This window comes from Bos indicus x Bos taurus, chromosome 1, assembly GCF_003369695.1.
Source record: "Bos indicus x Bos taurus breed Angus x Brahman F1 hybrid chromosome 1, Bos_hybrid_MaternalHap_v2.0, whole genome shotgun sequence".
NCBI classification, from domain to species: Eukaryota; Metazoa; Chordata; class Mammalia; order Artiodactyla; family Bovidae; genus Bos; species Bos indicus x Bos taurus.
In genome coordinates this window covers 66,693,846-66,712,640 of record NC_040076.1, presented here as the reverse complement: position 1 = coordinate 66,712,640, position 18,795 = coordinate 66,693,846, and the positions used below count along the sequence as shown (strand labels likewise).

At 38.4% G+C, this 18,795-nt stretch overlaps 1 protein-coding gene across 5 annotated transcripts in view; it reads left to right on the top strand.

Moving 5' to 3' along the window:
- The window catches only part of PARP9 (poly(ADP-ribose) polymerase family member 9), a 29,841-nt gene extending 14,392 nt beyond the window's left edge, over positions 1 to 15,449 (top strand). For 3 of the 5 annotated variants that reach the window (XM_027534778.1, XM_027534894.1, XM_027534713.1), the window contains 5 exons: positions 3,189 to 3,252; positions 7,010 to 7,375; positions 10,759 to 10,895; positions 11,555 to 11,729; positions 14,634 to 15,028. In XM_027534778.1, the coding sequence (XP_027390579.1) occupies positions 3,189 to 3,252; positions 7,010 to 7,375; positions 10,759 to 10,895; positions 11,555 to 11,729; positions 14,634 to 15,004 (1,113 nt within the window). In that variant the 3' untranslated portion in view covers positions 15,005 to 15,028. Of the gene's footprint in view, positions 1 to 3,188; positions 3,253 to 7,009; positions 7,376 to 10,758; positions 10,896 to 11,554; positions 11,730 to 14,633 lie in introns of all 5 variants that reach the window. The other 2 variants (XM_027534828.1, XM_027534630.1) reach the window with 1 other exon arrangement.
- Positions 15,450 to 18,795: the final 3,346 nt, after the last annotated feature.

Here is an 18,795-nt window from a genome sequence, read left to right as displayed (position 1 = left end):
TCCCTCTGCTCCTTAAAGGTATGCAACCTCCTAGTTTTGTGGGGTCCTTTGCTCCTCCCCTTCTCTTTCCCACTTTCCAGCCTGTCTCCATGTGGGTAGTTGCCATTTTCTCTCTCTCTACAAGAAAACAAGCTTAGACTTGTTCTAGTTTGCACTTTCCTGGAACAAGTGTAAATGTTCTTATTCCTCTTGCTGCCTTGCTAGAGGGGGAGGTTTGTAGTGTTAGCTGATTTCCATTGCTGATCTCAAGCTATCTATGTTACATTACCGAAGGAGGAATTGGAAAGAGACATTCACCGTGGAGTCTCATGAGCCAGTGTAAGCCAGCTCTAGTACACCACTGTCTCATCCACAGCTGACCTGCAAAACTGGTGAATTACCCAGTGATGCAGCTTATCTTCTTGACAAAATTAAACAGCCTGTCATTCCAATGAAGTTCACCAATTCCACCCACCACCCACTGAAGAGGACTATTACTAGGCCCAGATGGGTGCTCAGAATACATCCCTGGACTGTCCATAAAGCACCATATCCCTATAAGAGGAATTAGCCCCAACTAGAAAAGGAAGTGGGGCTTCCCTCGTCAGTAAAGACTCAGTAAAGCTCAGTCAGTAAAGAATCCTCCTGCAATGTAGGAGACCTGGGTTTGATTCCTAGATTGGGAAGATCCCCTGAAGAAGGAAATGGCAACCCACTTCAGTATTCTTGCCTGGAGAATCCCATGGACAGGGGAGCCTGACAGGCTACAGTCCATGGGATCACAGGAGTTGGACACGACTTAGCAATTAAACCACCACCAGAAGAGAAAGTGCTTGTGCTCGTCAACATACAAGCAAAAATGTAAATGGCAGTTCAACAATACAGAAAACCATGGTCTGAGAGCTCCCCTGGGGGCTAATAACAAAAGTAGTTGCCATGAGTTGCATCAGCCAGGTACTGTACCCAGAAGAAGCTAGTCCTTATTGTCATCTCCATCTTACAAGTGGGACCAGAGATTAATATGTACATACCTAGTCCAGTGGCTGAGCCAAGAGTCCAACCTCTGTCTGTTGGTCTGACCCTAAAGCCTGTGTTCTGAAACACTAAACAAAAATATAGGGGGAAAAATATCATGAAGGATGATACAGCTTTCAGTTTTGTGACTCAAAGGAGAAGATTATCTTAAAAAGTAACTTATATTGTACCCTGAACAATGACCATTCCTTCAGGCTTTTTTCAGCGTTAACACTACATTTTAGGGCTTCCCTAGTGGCTCACATGGTAAAGAATCCGCCTGCAATGCAGGAGACTCGTGTTCAATCCCTGGGTTGGGAAGATCCCCTGGAGAAGGGAATGGCAACCACTCTAGTATTCTTGCCTGGGAAATCCCACGGACAGAGGAGCCTGGCGGGCTATATAGTCCATGGGGTCGCAAAGAGTCGGACACGACTGAGTGACTAACACTTACTTACTACATAATATCCATGTGGAAGTATGACATGTGCATACACATATGTATACTCCTCTAGTCTTTTTCTAAGCACATCTTTTCCTCGTAAATGAGTCTTTCAACAAGGACTTTATGTTCAGAAAGAACAGAGGGTAGTTTGCACACTTCATGGGGGGCATTACCTTGGCAAGGTCCCTACAATCCAGAGAATGGATTTGTCAGACATCTAGAGTTGACCTGGCTCAGGAAGACCAGCGTATACTGAACTCACAATAAAATGATACTTATGTTCACACACTGATGAATTTCTAATTCATGAATAACAATGAGCAAATAACTCCCCAGCTGACCTATATACTGTGTTCATTAGTATTTCATGATGATAAGGCTCCTGGGTGGTGCTGAGTATGTACAAAAGGCAATGGATAGTCCGTCATTTGGTTATTTAACAAATATGTGTTGCATATCTACCTTGTGCCAGACATTACATCTCAGAATAAGAAACTCCTTACTAGGAACACTCCTCACATTCTTCACACGAGTTGTTGGTCTTTTGTGGACAGAACTGGGAAAACTGCCAAGTTCTTGCCATTTGGATCTGCATTTCCAACCTGCTTGTTATCCACACCTTCTAAATTTTTGGTCCTGATTAAGTTACAGTTTTCTTTCATTTTCAATTCAAAAGGCTTGCCTCATTGATTTCTAACCCAGGAATGCATACTGACTTTAAGTGAATTTGGAAAAAAGCTGGTTTTTATCCATTTTGTGTTTGACAGCTATTGTTAGTCCATTTATCAGCAGATAATATTATCTTGTTTATTTTGGAGGGCAGGGAAGCTCCTCCCTGTTATGACCACTCCAGGTACTAAATAAACATGAGGGCTTTTTTGCTCTGGAAATAGCAATTGCAAATATAATTTTTGAAGAAAAACTGCTACAGGTTAAGAAACTTCATTATTAAAGTTCAGATGAAATGAAGATTCTAGACTTTACCTCATTATCTACCATCTTTTTCAATGAAGAATTACTGCCAATTGCATCAACTTTAAACAAAGAAGACCCTGTGCATGGTGGTTCCAAACCCCAGGAGAGAGTTTTTTCAAATGGATACTATGATAAAGGATCTACATGGCAATATACATAAATCTCTGTGTGCATACTGTCATATAATAATAATTAAAACAATAGCTAACATCTTGAATATTTACAATAGCCTGGGTACAATTTTAAGCACTTTATAAGAATTGATCATTCAGACTACAGTGTGGTGTGCATATAACTTTTAAAAATGAATTTGTTTTATTGATTACAAGAACATCTGCCACTATTTGTCTTCTTCAGTGATATATCCACACCTTTAGTTCAGTGCCTAATATATAATTTGTCATTGTTGTGGGGTGTGTGTGTGTGCTCAGTCATGTCTGACTCTTTGCAACCCCATGGTAGCAGGGCATTAATATCTATGAATGATTATATTTTGCTTTGGGATGTACATTCTCCTTTTTTATGCCAGATTTTAAGAGTTTTTCCTTTCCATTTTTCCTATACTTGTTTCCCCTATATGTTCTAATAGATTGTAGTGCTGCATTGGCTGTTCCCGAGGACTTTCTTAAAGGTTGCTTTAGATTTGTGACAGTGGGAATAGGGGATGACAGAGTGGGTGAGGTCAGGTATGGCGAGTGCAAGTAAAGAGAGGGATTTTAACGACAGTAGCTAAAAGCCCCACTTAGGACTCTCCGCTCTGTTTTGCTTCTTGCAGGCTTTCAGTGCTGAAATGGAAAAGAATAAGTTCAAGCTGCAGGGTCCCAGCAATTACTCTGGTGGTGAGTAAGAAACTCATGGGTCTAGAAATATAGTCTCCCACCATAGGCTCATTCTATTCTTGATCATCTGAAGTAATGGAGGGGAGAAAATGAATACATAAGCCACATATGTTTCATTGTGCTCCTGTCTGGATACCTGTGTGCTCTATACCTGGCCACGATTCTATTTTTGCTCATTCTAGTTTCATGATATGAACAGAGAGAGGCTAAGTTACAGTCACAGTAGGTAATCCACAGTGTAGGTAGTCCATTCACAAAAAGCTGGCTATATTTTTTCATGAGCTTACTGAACCAGTTAGTCTTTCTGTTTTGAATGGAGTGATGTCTAAATGGGGTTATTCATTAGTAATCATAGAAAATACATCTCAGTAATACCAGATAATAATAAGTAGATTAACCCAATGCTAGTCACCCTGAGTAATCAGTGGGATCATGATGGAAACTTTAAAAAACAAATAAAAATATGTATGGCCCAAATCTACAGATTCTAATTCAGGAACTCAGGGTCTGGGCCAAGCATGTATATTTTTCAGTGCTTCCTGGTCAGTTTGGCTGCTGAACCAGATTTGGGAATCACTGGATTAAACTAGTCCTGGTTGTTGTTGAAGAATTAACTTTGTCTTATAACTTCATTCCTTTAGAGGAGTTTGAGTAGACTGAGATGGAATTGTGTCATGACAATTTAGATATGTAGTTCTGAAATAGTCTTTTTTAAAAAAGTAGATTTATTTATATATTTTTAATTTTTTGGCTGTGCTGGGCAACATGTGGGATCTTATTTCTCTGACCAGGGATCAAACCTGTACCTCCTGCAGTGGAAGAACAGCGTCTTCAAAAATGGACTGCCAGGGAAGTCCCCTGAAATAAATTTGTAATCCACAACATTCTATAGATGTTAAGAACCCCAGACATTCAACCAGCAATAGAACCTTTTAGGACATTTTCCATTCAGATCAAGATGATTTGCTTATTCCCTTTAATATAGGAGTTAACTTATGGATGTTCAGTGTCCAGCAGTGTTGAAAATGAAGAAAAGGGAACTTTAAGAGCTCTGGCCTGTGAATGCACCTCTTATGAGCCCATTTATCTATCTGTATAATGATGATAATGACAGTGTGGTGAGAATAACTGGAGATTATATATGTAAAAATGTTCTGTAAATTATGCAGCATTAAACAAAGGCCAGGGGATAAATAATGAATGAGAATCTGATGGACAAACTCCTCAGGTGACCTAGAAGAGGGAGGGATGCCCTGTAGCTGGAAGGGTGCAAGAATGAATTCATGGACAAGACAGTTCTAAGTCGTGCTTTGAGGATGGCAAAATTTTTCTTTTTTCTTACAGAATCTTTTTTATTGTTATTAAACTTTATTTTATTGGAGGATAATTGCTTTACAGTGTTGTGGTGGTTTCTGCTATATGTCAATGTGAATCAGTCATAATTAAATATATATATATATATACACACACACACACACACACACACACACATATATATATATATACACATATCCCCTCCCTTTTTAGCCTCCCTTCCCAACCCTGGCAAGATTTTTCAATGGCCAGAGTTGGGTTGGTGGGGTTAGGGCACCCAAAATGAAGAAAACTCACAGAAGCAAACAAACTTTGTGCATATTTGGGAAACCACAGTGAATGTAGGGAACCTAGATAGGAGGAGTTTTAGGAGACAATAATATGGAAGAGGAACATACAAATGTCCCTATATCATGAATCTGAAAAATGGGGCCAGGCATTGCCATTTACTTCAGTAATTCTTAAGGATATCTGTAAAGGAATTATAGCACAGGTTAATAACTGACATTAATGATGATGATGATCTCAGATAATTAAGGAAAAGTTGGACTATTTAGGGAGGCAGAGAAGTATGCTTCCATTATAAATATTAAACTAACCAATACAATGAAATATGTTTTGGTGCTGAAAGAGATTCCATTAGTGTTTTGAACAATTTAGTTACCTGGAAGAGCAACTCTTCTCTCCTGATAATGATGGATAAATGAAATATCACCATGTATTTTTAAAATTTTCTCCTGAAAAGTAATATAAACTCCCAAATAGAACAAGGGTTTTTTTTTTTTAAAAAAAGTATGTCATCGATTTAAGAATCTCTTGTCATTTCTTACAGTTGTATAAAACTTTGGCTTTTATTGTTACCAGAGGGAGGCCATTCTCCCCCTTCTACTTCTAGGTATGTCCTGGTACTTTTTCATAGCTCCTGATACCAGCCAGTTACTATATGAGTGGAAAAGATGCTAATGACCGCTAATGAGATCCTGAGGTCACTCACTGGGAAGCAAGATTTTGAGCACTGTAGTCAGGTTGCCTGCATCTACAAGCTTCCTGGACACCACTTAGTCCTATAACTATGGGCATGTTACTTAATAATATTTCTGAATCAATTTCCTCATTTGTAATATGGAAACTACGAATAATAGTACCTACCCATCTAATAGGACTGTGAGAATTGGAAACAGAATACATATAAAGTACTTAGAATAATGCCTAGAAATAGTAAGTGTTCAACTTACTTTTTCCCCCTCAAAATATGTCTCCGAGATTCATCCATGCAGCTAAAAACTTCATTTCATTGCTATGATATTCCATCATTGAAGGACATCTGGGTAGTTTCTAGTTTTTTGTGAACTCCTCGTGCACATCTTCTGATAAACAACTGCAAAAGTTTCTTTAAATAATGTAATTATAGGAGTGGTTGTCCCAGTTTTACATCTGTCATGAATATATAGGAATTCCAGTTGCTCTATATGTTCTCCCAAACTCTTGATATTGTCAGACTTAGAATTTTTGCCAATCTGGTTATTTTTCATTTCCCTGATTATCAAAGAAGATGGGCATATTTTCACACATATATGGGCCATTTATATTTCCTTTCCTATGAAATCTTTTGCCCAACTGGCTACTGGTGTGCTTGTTTTTCTTAATAATTTGAGGGAATTCTTTATGTATTCTAGATACTGCTTCATCTAGCAATTCCCCCTTAGCTAGTCCACTGGCCCCCTCCTTTTTTTCAGTTTGGATTCAGTCACTCTAATCTATCAGAGATTCTTCTTCGTATAAATCTTTTCTCCTGTGGAGGCAGATTGTGGAGAGAGGTACAGTGGGTGTGTCGGAAATGAGTTCCATTTCCTTTTCTGGTGCAATATATACTGTGTTCAGTAGCAGTAGCTATAAAGCTCCAAATGCTGGTTATGGAGTTGCAAAATGTCCTGTCATAAAACAGATAAGATATAAAAAGGAATCTCAGGTTATGAAATTATGGGTATTTCTTTCTTTCATTATACTCTGATAATTTCCAATTTTTCCATAGTAAACATGTATATTTTTTATAATCAGAAATACATGACATTTTTTAAAAAACAATTTTCATTCTAAGTTCTATGGTTTTCAAAGATGTCTGATTTTAAACCTGGTGGTAATAAGAGTTTATGGAAAATCCTATCTAGTAAGAAATAATTGTTGGTTAACATCTAGGATGAGATTACAAGGTGAGCTCATCTGTAAATTGATCAAAGCAACACAGCAGGGGCAAGACATGATAAACTCTGTGTTCCCAAGGAGACTATAAGCTATGTTTTTAGATTTTCTTTGTACCCAACACAGCTCTCAGAGATAGGTACTTAATTGAAGCTGCTACTGTTAAGGATGCTTAGGGCAAACACTGGCTATGGTGGTTTAAAACCCACCTGCCCTCTGTAGTTTCTTATGATAGTGTTTTCAGTCCCCCAGGAGACCAGAGAGAAGAAAGAAAACAGATTTCCTGTCATCAGTCTGATGGGATCCTACTGGGAAAAGATAGATGAGGCCAAAGCGTGGATCCAGAGGATACTGAGCTCCAAGGAGTGCCACATCATTGAGGACAAGCACATCCTCTACTTCGGAGAAAAGGAACACGATGATTTGTCTGTGCTTCAGAAAACCTTATGCATCTCTATCTCAGAGATTGTCACCCTGGGAAAGGCACATTTAGAGATTAGAGGAGCTCCGGCTAACCTCATTGAGGCAGTTATAAACATTGAACAGATGCTATGTAAAGTTCAAGAGGAAATGGCAAGAACAAAGGAGCAAGTCCTTTGGAGCTTGTCAGGTGAGTAACTTTCTATTAAATTAGAAAGTCAGCTCTTCCAGCTTTTGAGTGTGAGCATTCATATATGTAAGTGGGTGAGAGAAAGAATGGAAGAAGAGAGAGAACAAACTATGCTGGGTCTGTTTTAGGCCATAAACTTTTTTTTTTGCTTGGTAACCATAAAAGGCCATAAACTTTTATAACCATTTTTTGACTCTACCAGCAAGGTTAATTATTAGTAAATGAAAACACACACATACACACATACACAATTGGATTTACTGATGATGACATGGATTGCCTAAGAGGCAATTACATGCAAAACCCAGGGTATCCCAAGCCCAGGCTCTAGGAAAAAAAGTACATCCCTAATTCTTCAGATGGAACATTCAGATACAAACACATTCCACTTATTTAATTCATTTCTTTGAGTTTTATTGGAGTTATTTATTGTTGGCAGAATTAAGAGCCCTAAAATTACTTATTCTGAGCCTTCTCACCAGCGTAAATTGTTCATCGGTACTATGAGATCCAGTCAAGCATCACTCATTCAATGGGGCAAAATCCATCAGGATAACTGTGAGAATTTGGGTCTCGAGAGATCCTTTAACTTAGTCCTAGAGCTCACTAGGAAAGTATACCATTAAAAATATTGCCTTGGGAGACTGAGGCTAATTTTCTCATTTATTTGACTAATGTAAGCAGGTTAGTTATGAAACAGGAAGGTGAAAGTGCTGTGGACACATCTGGGTGAGGCGCCTGGCCCAGACTTGGGCCGTAAGGGGGAGGTGTTGCAAACGGAGAAGTGAAGACTAGGTGGGAGTTAGTAAACAAAGAAAGAACTTCCAAGAAATCAGACCATCGCTAGGCCTAGGTTATGCAAGACTTTATAAACCACATGAAAATATTCAAAGTTTTTCTTGAAATACGTGGAGAACCTTGAATGATTTTAAGCAAAGACAAGGTCAAACTTGTATTTTAGAAAGATCATTGGTTGTAATGTGGAGAATGAATTTAGTACAAAAATTCAGATGTATAATTTCAAAGAATACCTTATTCTCGCCATGTGTTTGTAAAAATAGTTCAGGCAGATATAGTCGAAGTGAGTGGGAGTTCACAATAAATGTTGAGTCTATATTCCACAGAAAACCCAGTGTCGAAAAACACGGACAAAAGTAATATTCAAGAATGAGACCCAATATTATGATTTCTACTGAGCTTTTGAAATGTAGTGAATGTGGGTCTTTAAACTGACATTGATACTTCTTAAGAGAACAAGATTGAAAATAATACTGATCGCCTATAAAGCTTGTGACATTAAGTTCGTTCATAAAGTTGGCCTACTTTCCCAGCTACTGGCAATTTAGTCATGTAAGTCCCCTGCTGTGCTGCAAGGTGGCATTTTTTGGCAGTTGGTGACTAAGCATATTATTCCACAGCAGTGTTTCAGAGGTTCATAAACCCTTAGCCCCTTCTAATCAGGTTAAGATCTTCATTAACAAAATGGACAATTTTGAAATGAGTTCTTACTATAGGGAACATCAGCTGTCCACATGAACAGTATGTTTTAAATAATAGAAGTTAGGCATCTCCTCTTTAATGGTGCTCTTCTAATCTTTCCTGGTGAGTGTTCCTGATAGCAGGAGTTTGTGGATCTTTGAGTTTCCAGTGCTCAGCCCAGTGCCTGGCATGTAATAGGAACTCAGTAAATGTTTGCTGAACTCTGAGATGGTTGGATGGCATCACTGACTCAATGAACATGAGTTTGAGCAAACTCGGGGAGATAGTGAAGAACTGGGAAGCCTGGTGTGCTGCAGTCCATGGGGTGGCAAAGAGTAGGACACTAATTAGTGGCTAAACAATGGCAACAATATTATACTTGATAAATGTGAGTCATTACTCTCCAGATTTTTTTTTTGTCATTTGCCACTTAGTGTATTTCATTTTGGAAGTTACCTCAATTTTTAAATAATTCTGTTAATACATAATTTATATACCATGAAGTTCATTCATTTAAAGTATACAATTCAATGGATTTTAGTATATATACAGAGTTGTACAGTGATTGCTATGATCTTATTTTTTTTCATTTTTCACTGGAGAATAATTGCTTTACAGTGTTGTATTGGTTTCTGCTATACAACTCTCCACATTTAACTTACAGACTCTTCCTTTGAAATGTCCCGGCATGGGAGTTCTCTGCTATGGAGTTATATCCCTCCTGCTCTCTTGCTTTCCAGAGTTACAACTTGGCCCTCTCTATGAGTTTCTCTGAATTTATAACATGTTTTTTTTGTGGTTAAATTGAGCATACTCAATTACATAGTGTGCTGGGGATTAGGTCATTTTAGTATATTCAGTCTTACGTCAAAAAGAAAGTAAACTGAAAGAAAAGAAGCCTTTTGGCAGGTTTTCATTTGTTCACTCATGTATAGATATTTAGTCCAATAAGGAGCTCCTTTGGGCAATGAACGGTTGTCCCTTAAATGTAAAATTGGAATGAAGGAAAGAAATTAAGGAAGGAAAGAAGGAAGAAAAAGAGGGGAAAGGAAGGAAGGTAGGAAAGACATTACATCATAAACTCAATCTCCAAATTTTGTTGTCCTTGGCTGGGTGGCATATGAATAACATATGTACTAAATGTTCTGCCTTGCCCCTTACAGAAAGCACTGGGGAAAGCCAGGTTTATAACCTTAGGTCTGTACTTACTAGCTTTGTGTTATTGAGCAAGTCACTTAACTAATCTGAGTTTCTATTTTCCTCTTTGTAAAATTGTGTTAATTATTTCAGTGGTGGTGTTGTAATACTCAAATGAGGTAGAGATATGAAACTGTTTTGAAAACTTTGAAGTGTTACATAAATGTCTTATTGTTTTCCATCACTCCTTAATATTTTCTTATGTTTGTCTTTTTTTGTTGATTGGCATCCTGGCTAGAAATATAAACATTTCCTATTAGCAAAACAACTATATGTCATCATTACGGCATTGATAGGGAAAATATATATTAATGCTCTTTTTCCTCTTACCCTCTCAACTTCATAATCTAAATCAATCTGGGGACAAATTTATTACCCACCCCCCCATTTTATCCTATGATTTCTCATGGAATTATAGCTGTCATTGCATGCTGTAAATACATGAGGCATACAAATTAAACTGCTAATCTTCTCCTCCAAATTTTTTTATAATTTATTTCATTTAATTTCTGCTTATTTATTTATTTGGCTGGGCTGTGCTGCTTTTGGGATCTTAGTTTCTCAACCAGAAATTGAACCCAGGCCCTGGCAGTAGATACACCGAGTCCTAACCACTGAACCACCAGGAAATTCCCTCATTTAATCTCTTTACAAAACTTTTCCTCTCATAGATCACTGAGACAAAGTTTTATGTTACTTACTTTTAGGGCAGCACACTGATCAGCAACCAGAAAACCAGAATCAAATGAAGGAAAATACATTTCTGAAATGGCTAACGCTTTCAGCTCCAGAAATTCAGGATAAAAAAAAACAGTTTGAAGACTGTGGTTTGCGAGTTATAAAGGTATACTTAATTAAGGGAAGAATTTGACTCATCTTGCTATCATTTGGTTCCACAGCCAGAAGAAAAACTTGCCCACTGATGACTAAGCTAGTTGCTCATTGTCCTGCAATCCTAGGAGTTTGTCTGAAAGGAGGGCAGGGATGGGTAGGGATGAGGGGTATTGTTGGAATCAAGTGGTAGAAATGATGTTAGGATGTATAGAAGCATAGATCAAGACTCAGAGAAAACTATCTGCCTATCTTGAAACAAAATGTTTTATTACATAAAATATATGTGTATATACATCACATAAAATATATATGATAAAAGAAGCATTTATCACACTGTATTGTAATTGTTTACCTATTTTTATCTCTCACTAAACTATAAGCTTTAGGACAGCAAAGACTGTGTCTGCACTTGTCCATTTCATTACTAGTTCCTGGCACATAGCGACAGCTCAGTGAGTTTTTATTAAAGAAGGGATAGGGAATTTTGAAGAGATAGAAGTCAAAATAGGAGAAAGTTGGAGTCAGGAGAGACTCTTCTGCAACTTTATATGAAAAGCATATCACATGCAAAGTAATAAACACATAAATAAATAAATAAACACAGTATCAGGCAATTTAAGTAGCATTTCTCCAGCATCTTTTTCAGTTTTTCATTTCCTTGGGCTGTAGGTAGAGAAGATAGACAATGTGCTTCTCATGGCTGCCTTCCAAGAAAGGAAGAAAATGATGGAAGGGAGACCCTCTGGAAAACCTGTGAGCTACAGGTTGTTTCAGCAAGTCCCACATCAGTTCTGCAAAATGGTATGCAGAGTCGGCTTTCACCGAGTGTACTCCATGCCCTGCGGTAGGTGTCAGCCCCTCATAGTTGGCTTACTGTATGTGGGAGTTGGTGAGCAGACATCAGCAGGTGACTCACCACTAATAGCATTGTTGCTTCAGTGAGGGCGTCATTTACACCTGGGATTTAGTGGTAAAGTCATTTGGAAAGGGTAATATTTAAAATTTATCTTTTATGTATTTTGTGGCTGGTGCGTTTTATTTTGATGAAAGTGTTTGCAGTAAGAACTACAGTTCACTGTTTTTCCCCTTTCTGTGTTTGTGGCCTCTCTACAGAGAGCACCTTGGAGCTTTTTTTTCTTCTCTTATCTTGACAAAAAATTATCAACGGTACCAAACCATCTTCCTCCTTAATTAAAAGAGCATTTTTCTGAATTTAATAAAGTTGGTCTTTTCTCTTCCATCCTCTTCATTTCCTGTAGCTGCTAGGGAATGAATTAGGCATCATCTGGCAGGTGAAATGAATATTTTAAGTTCCTTCCCAGTTATGGGAGTCCTATGTATAGTAGCTTCTATGTCTCAGTTATACAAAAATATTGCATATTTTACCTCTGTATTTTCCACTTTAAATCTCTCCAGATGAAGGTAAGAAGTTTTTGTAGCCATCACAGAGGATACCTGGCAATGCAGCTTGGTTTTGCCTGGTCTATTAAAGATGTAGCTCTTGATCTTTACCTTTCAAATATGTAGCATGATCCTTGTTGTAGAGCCTACTCCAAGTCTTGATTTCTGGAAAGCATAGGGTCTGGGAATCATCTTCTCTTTGCCCCACAGAAAACATAAGCAATACCTAGGGTAAAAATTGAATATGAACAATTTTTCACCTAGGAATACAAACTGATAAATGAATCCCCACCAAGAAGTTTTTGAGTATAACCAGGAAAGTGATAATCAGTATGGTCCTTTCATTGGCAAAGTCTTAAAAATTCATGACTCCCATTTGCTTCTAAACCCATTGTAACTGGCTTTTCTGCACTCCACCACTGCTCCTTCTATTTTAACTTAAACTACTCTAAAAACATCAAGATCCTCCTATTTTCCAAATCCAGCAAGTACCTTCTTTTCAGTTCTGTGACAGGTACTGCTAGTTGCCTACCCAATATCTATATATATTTCTTCTCCAAACAGCTAAGACACACACCATTCTCCCAAGGAAGACAGTCCCAGACACTCATCTTGTTTCCTCAGTCTCAAGTTCAGGCAGTCTTCTCTTAAAGCTTAGAGGCAAAGCAATTGTCCTAATACACTCATTGTATAATGATGTGAGAGCGAGCAGGAAAATTGCGATAAGAACTCCCCATTTCTAAAGGGAAGAAGGAAAACACACAAGTCACTGGTCTGTACCACTAACCACATGCTGCTGAACTGGAATAGTAAGAATTCTATTCGGGGAGTGAAGTAAGACCCTTGTTTGCACTCCGGGGAAATCTTCATTTTGTATGCTGCCTTTGGTCACTTCTAGGTGCACTGCTTACCAGGGCTTGCCCCAGGGGTCTAGAATGCTCCCAGGCTACTGATAGCTGGACTTGTAGGGTTTTTTTTTCAGCCATACAGCTCCTTTAAAAACTAAGCAGCATGAGGCCTGTTTGTTTCTGGCCAAGTTTGTTCTTTTTAATCCAGCCAAAGATCCTGCCTCCATCTAGTCTTTAAGCCTCAAGATACCAGTCTTTTACCTACTGGCCTCTGTGCTCGTCTCCCTAGCCTTTAGCTTAACAGCCACTACCTTGAGGCAAATCAGACAGTAGATTCAGTGGGGAGATACTACTCATAATGTGACTTGTGCCTATGTGTCTGGTGAGAATGCTTAACTGCAGGTGCCTGAAAGAAGTGTCCTCTGCTAGATAAACCACGCTTGTTGTTGTTCAGTTGCTCAGTCATGTCCGACTCTTTGCAACCCCATGGACTGCAGCATGCCAGGATTCCCTGTCCTCCACTATCTCCAGGGTTTGCTCAAATTCATGTCCACTGAGTCAGTGATGCTATCTAACCATCTCATCCTTTCCTGCCCCTTTCTCCTTTTGCCTTTAATGTTTCCCATCATCAGGGTCTTTTCCAATGAGTTGGCTCTTCGCAATCGATAGCCAAAGTATTGGAGCTTCAGCTTCAGCGCCAGTTCATTCAGTAACTGCCTCAGGGCTTGGTCGGAAGTCAAGCTGTGGGGTTGGGATGTGATGGGGTCAGGCTCTGACTGTGTCTGAGGCCCAGTAAACCTGATATTTTTTTTTCTCTAATATTCAGCCATCTTCTCTAACAGACAGGCAGGGTTTTAGCCCCTGGCATTGTATCCAAACTCTAGGACACTTGCTCATACACAGTAAAGTGACTGCAAGCTGCAGATCTAGAGATGTTTCTGTTCCTCACTGTGGGTGTGTCTCGAGGGCCAGAACTAATGGGGCAGGTGAATGATTACATGGCATGATTTCAGGGATACCAGGAAAGCTGCCCTGGGTCTTTGCTGCTGCACAGGCTTTTCTCTAGTTGCAGCAAGCAGGGGCTATTCTCTAGTTGCAGTGCGCAGGCTTCTCATCACGGTGGCTTCTCAGGAGCACAGGCTCTAGGGTGTGTGGGCTTCAGTATTTGCGGCTCCCAGCTCCAGAGCATAGGCTCACAGTTGTGACACACAGGCTTAGTTGCTCTGTGGCATGTGGGGATCTTCCCTGATCAGGGGTCAAACCCATATCTCCTGCACTGGCAGGAGGATTCTTTATCAATGAGCCAGGGGAGAAGCCCTATTAGTGATAATTTGCCACCACTGAACAAAACTTTGGGTGTCTTTGCTTCAGACACAGGGACTTGAGATCAGGAACTGGTGAGTATTTGGAGGACTAGGGAGTGAATACATATTAGTACCCAAATAGGCAATACAGTTTGTCAGATCATAATAATCTTTAAATATTTTTTCTCTTATCAGACCAAAAATATGGAGCTGGAATATACTTCACCAAGAACCTCAAAAACATAGCACACAGGATCAAGAAAACATCTGCCACAGATAAGCTGATCTGTGTGTTTGAAGCTGAAGTACTCACAGGCTTCTTCTGCCAGGGTAGTCAGTTAAATATTGTTCCCCCACCATTGCATCCTGGAGCCATAGATAGCTATGACAGTGTGGTTGACAATGTTTCCAGCCCTGAAACCTTTGTCATTTTTAGTAACACACAGGCTGTGCCCCAGTATTTGTGGACTTGCATCCAGGATCATGTACAGGGTTACTCAGGACAAATGATGCTCTCTCCACAGCAGTCTTACGGGATATTCTCAAGTGGCAGCTCTGTTGATTAACCTCTACATTATTTTAACAACAAACATGACCTTGCTTTGGAGGAACTAATCAAATAATAACCATCGGTGACTCAAAGAATGGTTTGAATATGTCAAATGGGTTGTCTTTATGGGCTGACTGGGTGATTGAAGGCTCAGCTACAAACCAGCATCTTAGTGCCTTCATCTTTGTCTCTGTCTCTTGGGGTTGGGGTGGATAGATACCAACTAAAACACTTTCAGGACTATTCCCTCTCCTTCAAGTTGTCTTTTCATCTTCTTTACTGTAGGTAACAGCAAATATGCTTTATATGTAATGAAGACATTTTCCAGTATATAATCCAAATCCTTTTATTTTGTAAAATGATAATAGTGTAACATATTAAGACAGCAAGATGATTTCAGATTTTCCAGAAAATCTTACAAAGTGCTTTGGATATCAAAATAAACACCTTTATTAAAGTAACTGGCTCTGAAAATTATGTGTAAAATGAAATTATTTGGAGTGGAAGGATACCAGAAGGCTGATATTCTACTGATCCCCTTTTTGGATCAGTAGAGCTTTTTCAACCAATGCCATGCAAGCACCATGAGGCAAAATTATTAATTCATCCAATAAATCTTGGTCACTAGATGTGTTTCACTTTCCAGGTGCTGGACAAGACAAATGTCTTCCTAAAGCTTCCAACCTAAATAATCATAAAGGCAGCTATGGACAGCTTAACAAGTGTGACTTGGTATAACAAAGAGGAATTACAAATTCTTTGGAAAAATTTGAGGAGGAGAGGGATATATGAATCTGGGGTTGGGAGGAAGTCCTTCTGAAAGAAAATGAAACTTAAGTTGAGACCTGAAGAATTTTTAAGTTAGGTAAATTAAGGATAGAGCACACTGGGAGCAGAGTCGGAAGAGTATCTTGTGCAGAGTTCTTAAAAAGCCTGAATCTACTGACTGCGCTCATACTTGACTTCAGATTTCTGCCATGTAGTAGCCAGCTAATCTCAGCAGGTGTCTCTTTCCTATTCTGAGATCAATATTTCTCTACACTTCCAGACTTTCCTGACCCTCCTATCCTCAACCTCTTATCTAGAATACTTCTTCTTCCTCATCTACATTAACCAGCATTCTTCATCTTGAAAGAAGCATATCTATCATCTCATATGGTACTGTCCTTGAATTTGGGGCAAGAGGCATCCCACCATGGACTTCCAGTTTGAGAGGATTTCACTCTGACCTCCACCTGGCCATGCCTATCTCCACAAGGTGAGGAATACATGGGGTCAAGAGAATGTATCCATTTGGGACCTGCACACCTCACTTCTAAGCCACCTACTAGGTACCTGGAAATTCTAATTTCCTGGCTAAATATTTAAAGTCTGTTTCCAGGGCCTGATTGGGCCTCTTTCTCAGGTATTTCCTTCCAAGGGTGGACTGTTCCACAGCCTACATCAAGAATGGTCATGGGGTGACTGTTTTCAGGAATGGAGCTTAGACATGAGGGCTGATGTGTTCACAGGTCTATGCATGAGGCTGTGATACAGAGCCAAGGGTGAGAGGACTGATCTGAAAGATCGAGCTTATGTTTAACAGAGATTTCAAAACATGATGGAGAACAGGCAGTGTTCACAAGGATAAGGAAAAAAACAAAATTCATACCAAGAAACATATTGAAACTGTAGGCCACCAAAAAGCTGAACTTAAAAGCAGGCAGAGAGGACAGTCATTCAAGTCACCTACAAACGAACGACAATTAGACCGACAACATATTTCTTATTGTAGGCAGTATAACATCCTCCCTCTGCCCTTGCAAACATGTCCACACCTTAACCTCCTGAATCTGTGAATTTATTACCTTACATGGCAAAAGTCATTTTGCAGATGTGATTAAAGTTACCCTTCAGATGGGAAAAGTTCCCAGGATTCTCCAGCTGGGCCTAATCTAATCACCTAAGTGATGGCAGCATGAGAAGAGTTTGATGCCCTGTGCTTGTTCAGAGATGTAGGGGACCATGTGCAAGGACCAGTGAGAGGCTTCTAGGAGCTAAGGGTGGCCTCTAACTGACAACCAGCAAGGAAACTGAGCTCTTAATCCTTTAACTGCATGGAACTGAATTCTGTCAGTACCTGGAGTGAACAAGGAAATGGACTCAAAAGCTTCCAGAAAGGAGTGAAGCCTGCTAACATTTGATTTTAGCCCAGTGAGTCCTACACATGACTTCTGACCTATAGAACTATGAAGCAGTATAGTTGTGCTCTTTTAAATCCCTGAAGTTGTGCTAATTTGTTATGGCAGTAATAGAAAACTAATCCTGAAGCCTGAAGGCATTAGTGTAATATTTTCAAAGGGCTGAGAAAAATGAACTATTAACCTAGAATTCCATAATTAGCCAAACTTTTATTTTGCCATAATTTTTGCATAAAGACACTCTCAGACCACCAAGAATGGAATTTACCAACAGTAGATAAACTTTCATTAAGGAATTTAATATTTAAAGGATACAATTCAGGGAGGAGGTGGAAAACACATCTAGGCTGCAAAAAGGCAGGATAAACAAAAAATGATAAATATGTAAATGGTAAACAGTCATTGTCTATAAACAACTAATAATTTGCAGATTAAATAAGACTGAAATAGAACACTAAAAAAAAGAACCATGTAAAAAAGTAAAATGGTAAAGTAATGAATACAGTTAAGTAGTTAAAAGGGATTTTAAAGTCCTTGTGTTGTTTAAGAGATTAGTATTATTAAGTTTATTATGTAGATTAAAATTTAAGGACAGCCACTGAATGAAGTAAAGTACCTAACTTCTAAATAGTAGACAAAAACTAAAGTAGTTTAAAAATCCAAAAAAGGGCAAACTGGAAAAAAGGCAAAAAAAAAATCAGAGTTAGTTTAACCATGATACCAAAAAATAGACAACAGTACAAGATAGGAAAAGTACAGATGCTCATTTACATAAATAGATTCACAAATTCTAATCAAAATATTAAGAAATTAATTCAGTTCTGTATAAATTATGGTCGAGTTGGGTTTATTTCAGAAATGTAAATATAGGTTAACTTTAGAATATCTATTGATGTAACTCACTATATAACTATATTAAAGGGTATGTTCATTTGAATATATATGGAGAAATCATCTGATAAAGAATTTATAAAAGGATATCTACCAAAAACCTAGAGCAAGCATCATATTTCACAGTAAAACATTACAGTGATTCCCTACAAAATCAGGAATGAGACAATGCTGCTTCCTATCACCATTTATCTTCAGCAGTGTATTAGAGCTCCTGTCAAGCACAGTAAAGAACAAACCAAAAGACTAAAAATGGAGAAACAAAAATGTCATTAAATCACTGGAAATATGATTGTCTATAGAAAGTCCAAGAAAATCTGGAGACAAATTACTAGAATTAATAAAATCATCCTGCAAAATTCTAAATAGGAATTTATATAAATCAATTTCATTTCTATGCATGAGAAACAGTAAATGTAAAAGCTTTTTTTAAACTTATAGCAACAAAAAATAATACAACTAGAATTAAATTTACAAAAGATATATAAACATTTCATGAAAAAAATGACAAAACATCATTGAAAGGAATCAAAGATGACCTAAATAATGGAGAGATATACTATATCTCATTAAGAGGAAGCCTCAATGTAATAGAGATGTCTATTCTCCAAAAACTTAATCTCATCAATTCAATATAATTTCAATCAAAATCTTAAGAGGTTTGCTTCATAGGAGCCGAAGGAGTAATTATAAAAAATATTAAACAAAAAGGTCCAAGAAGATCCAAGGCAATTTT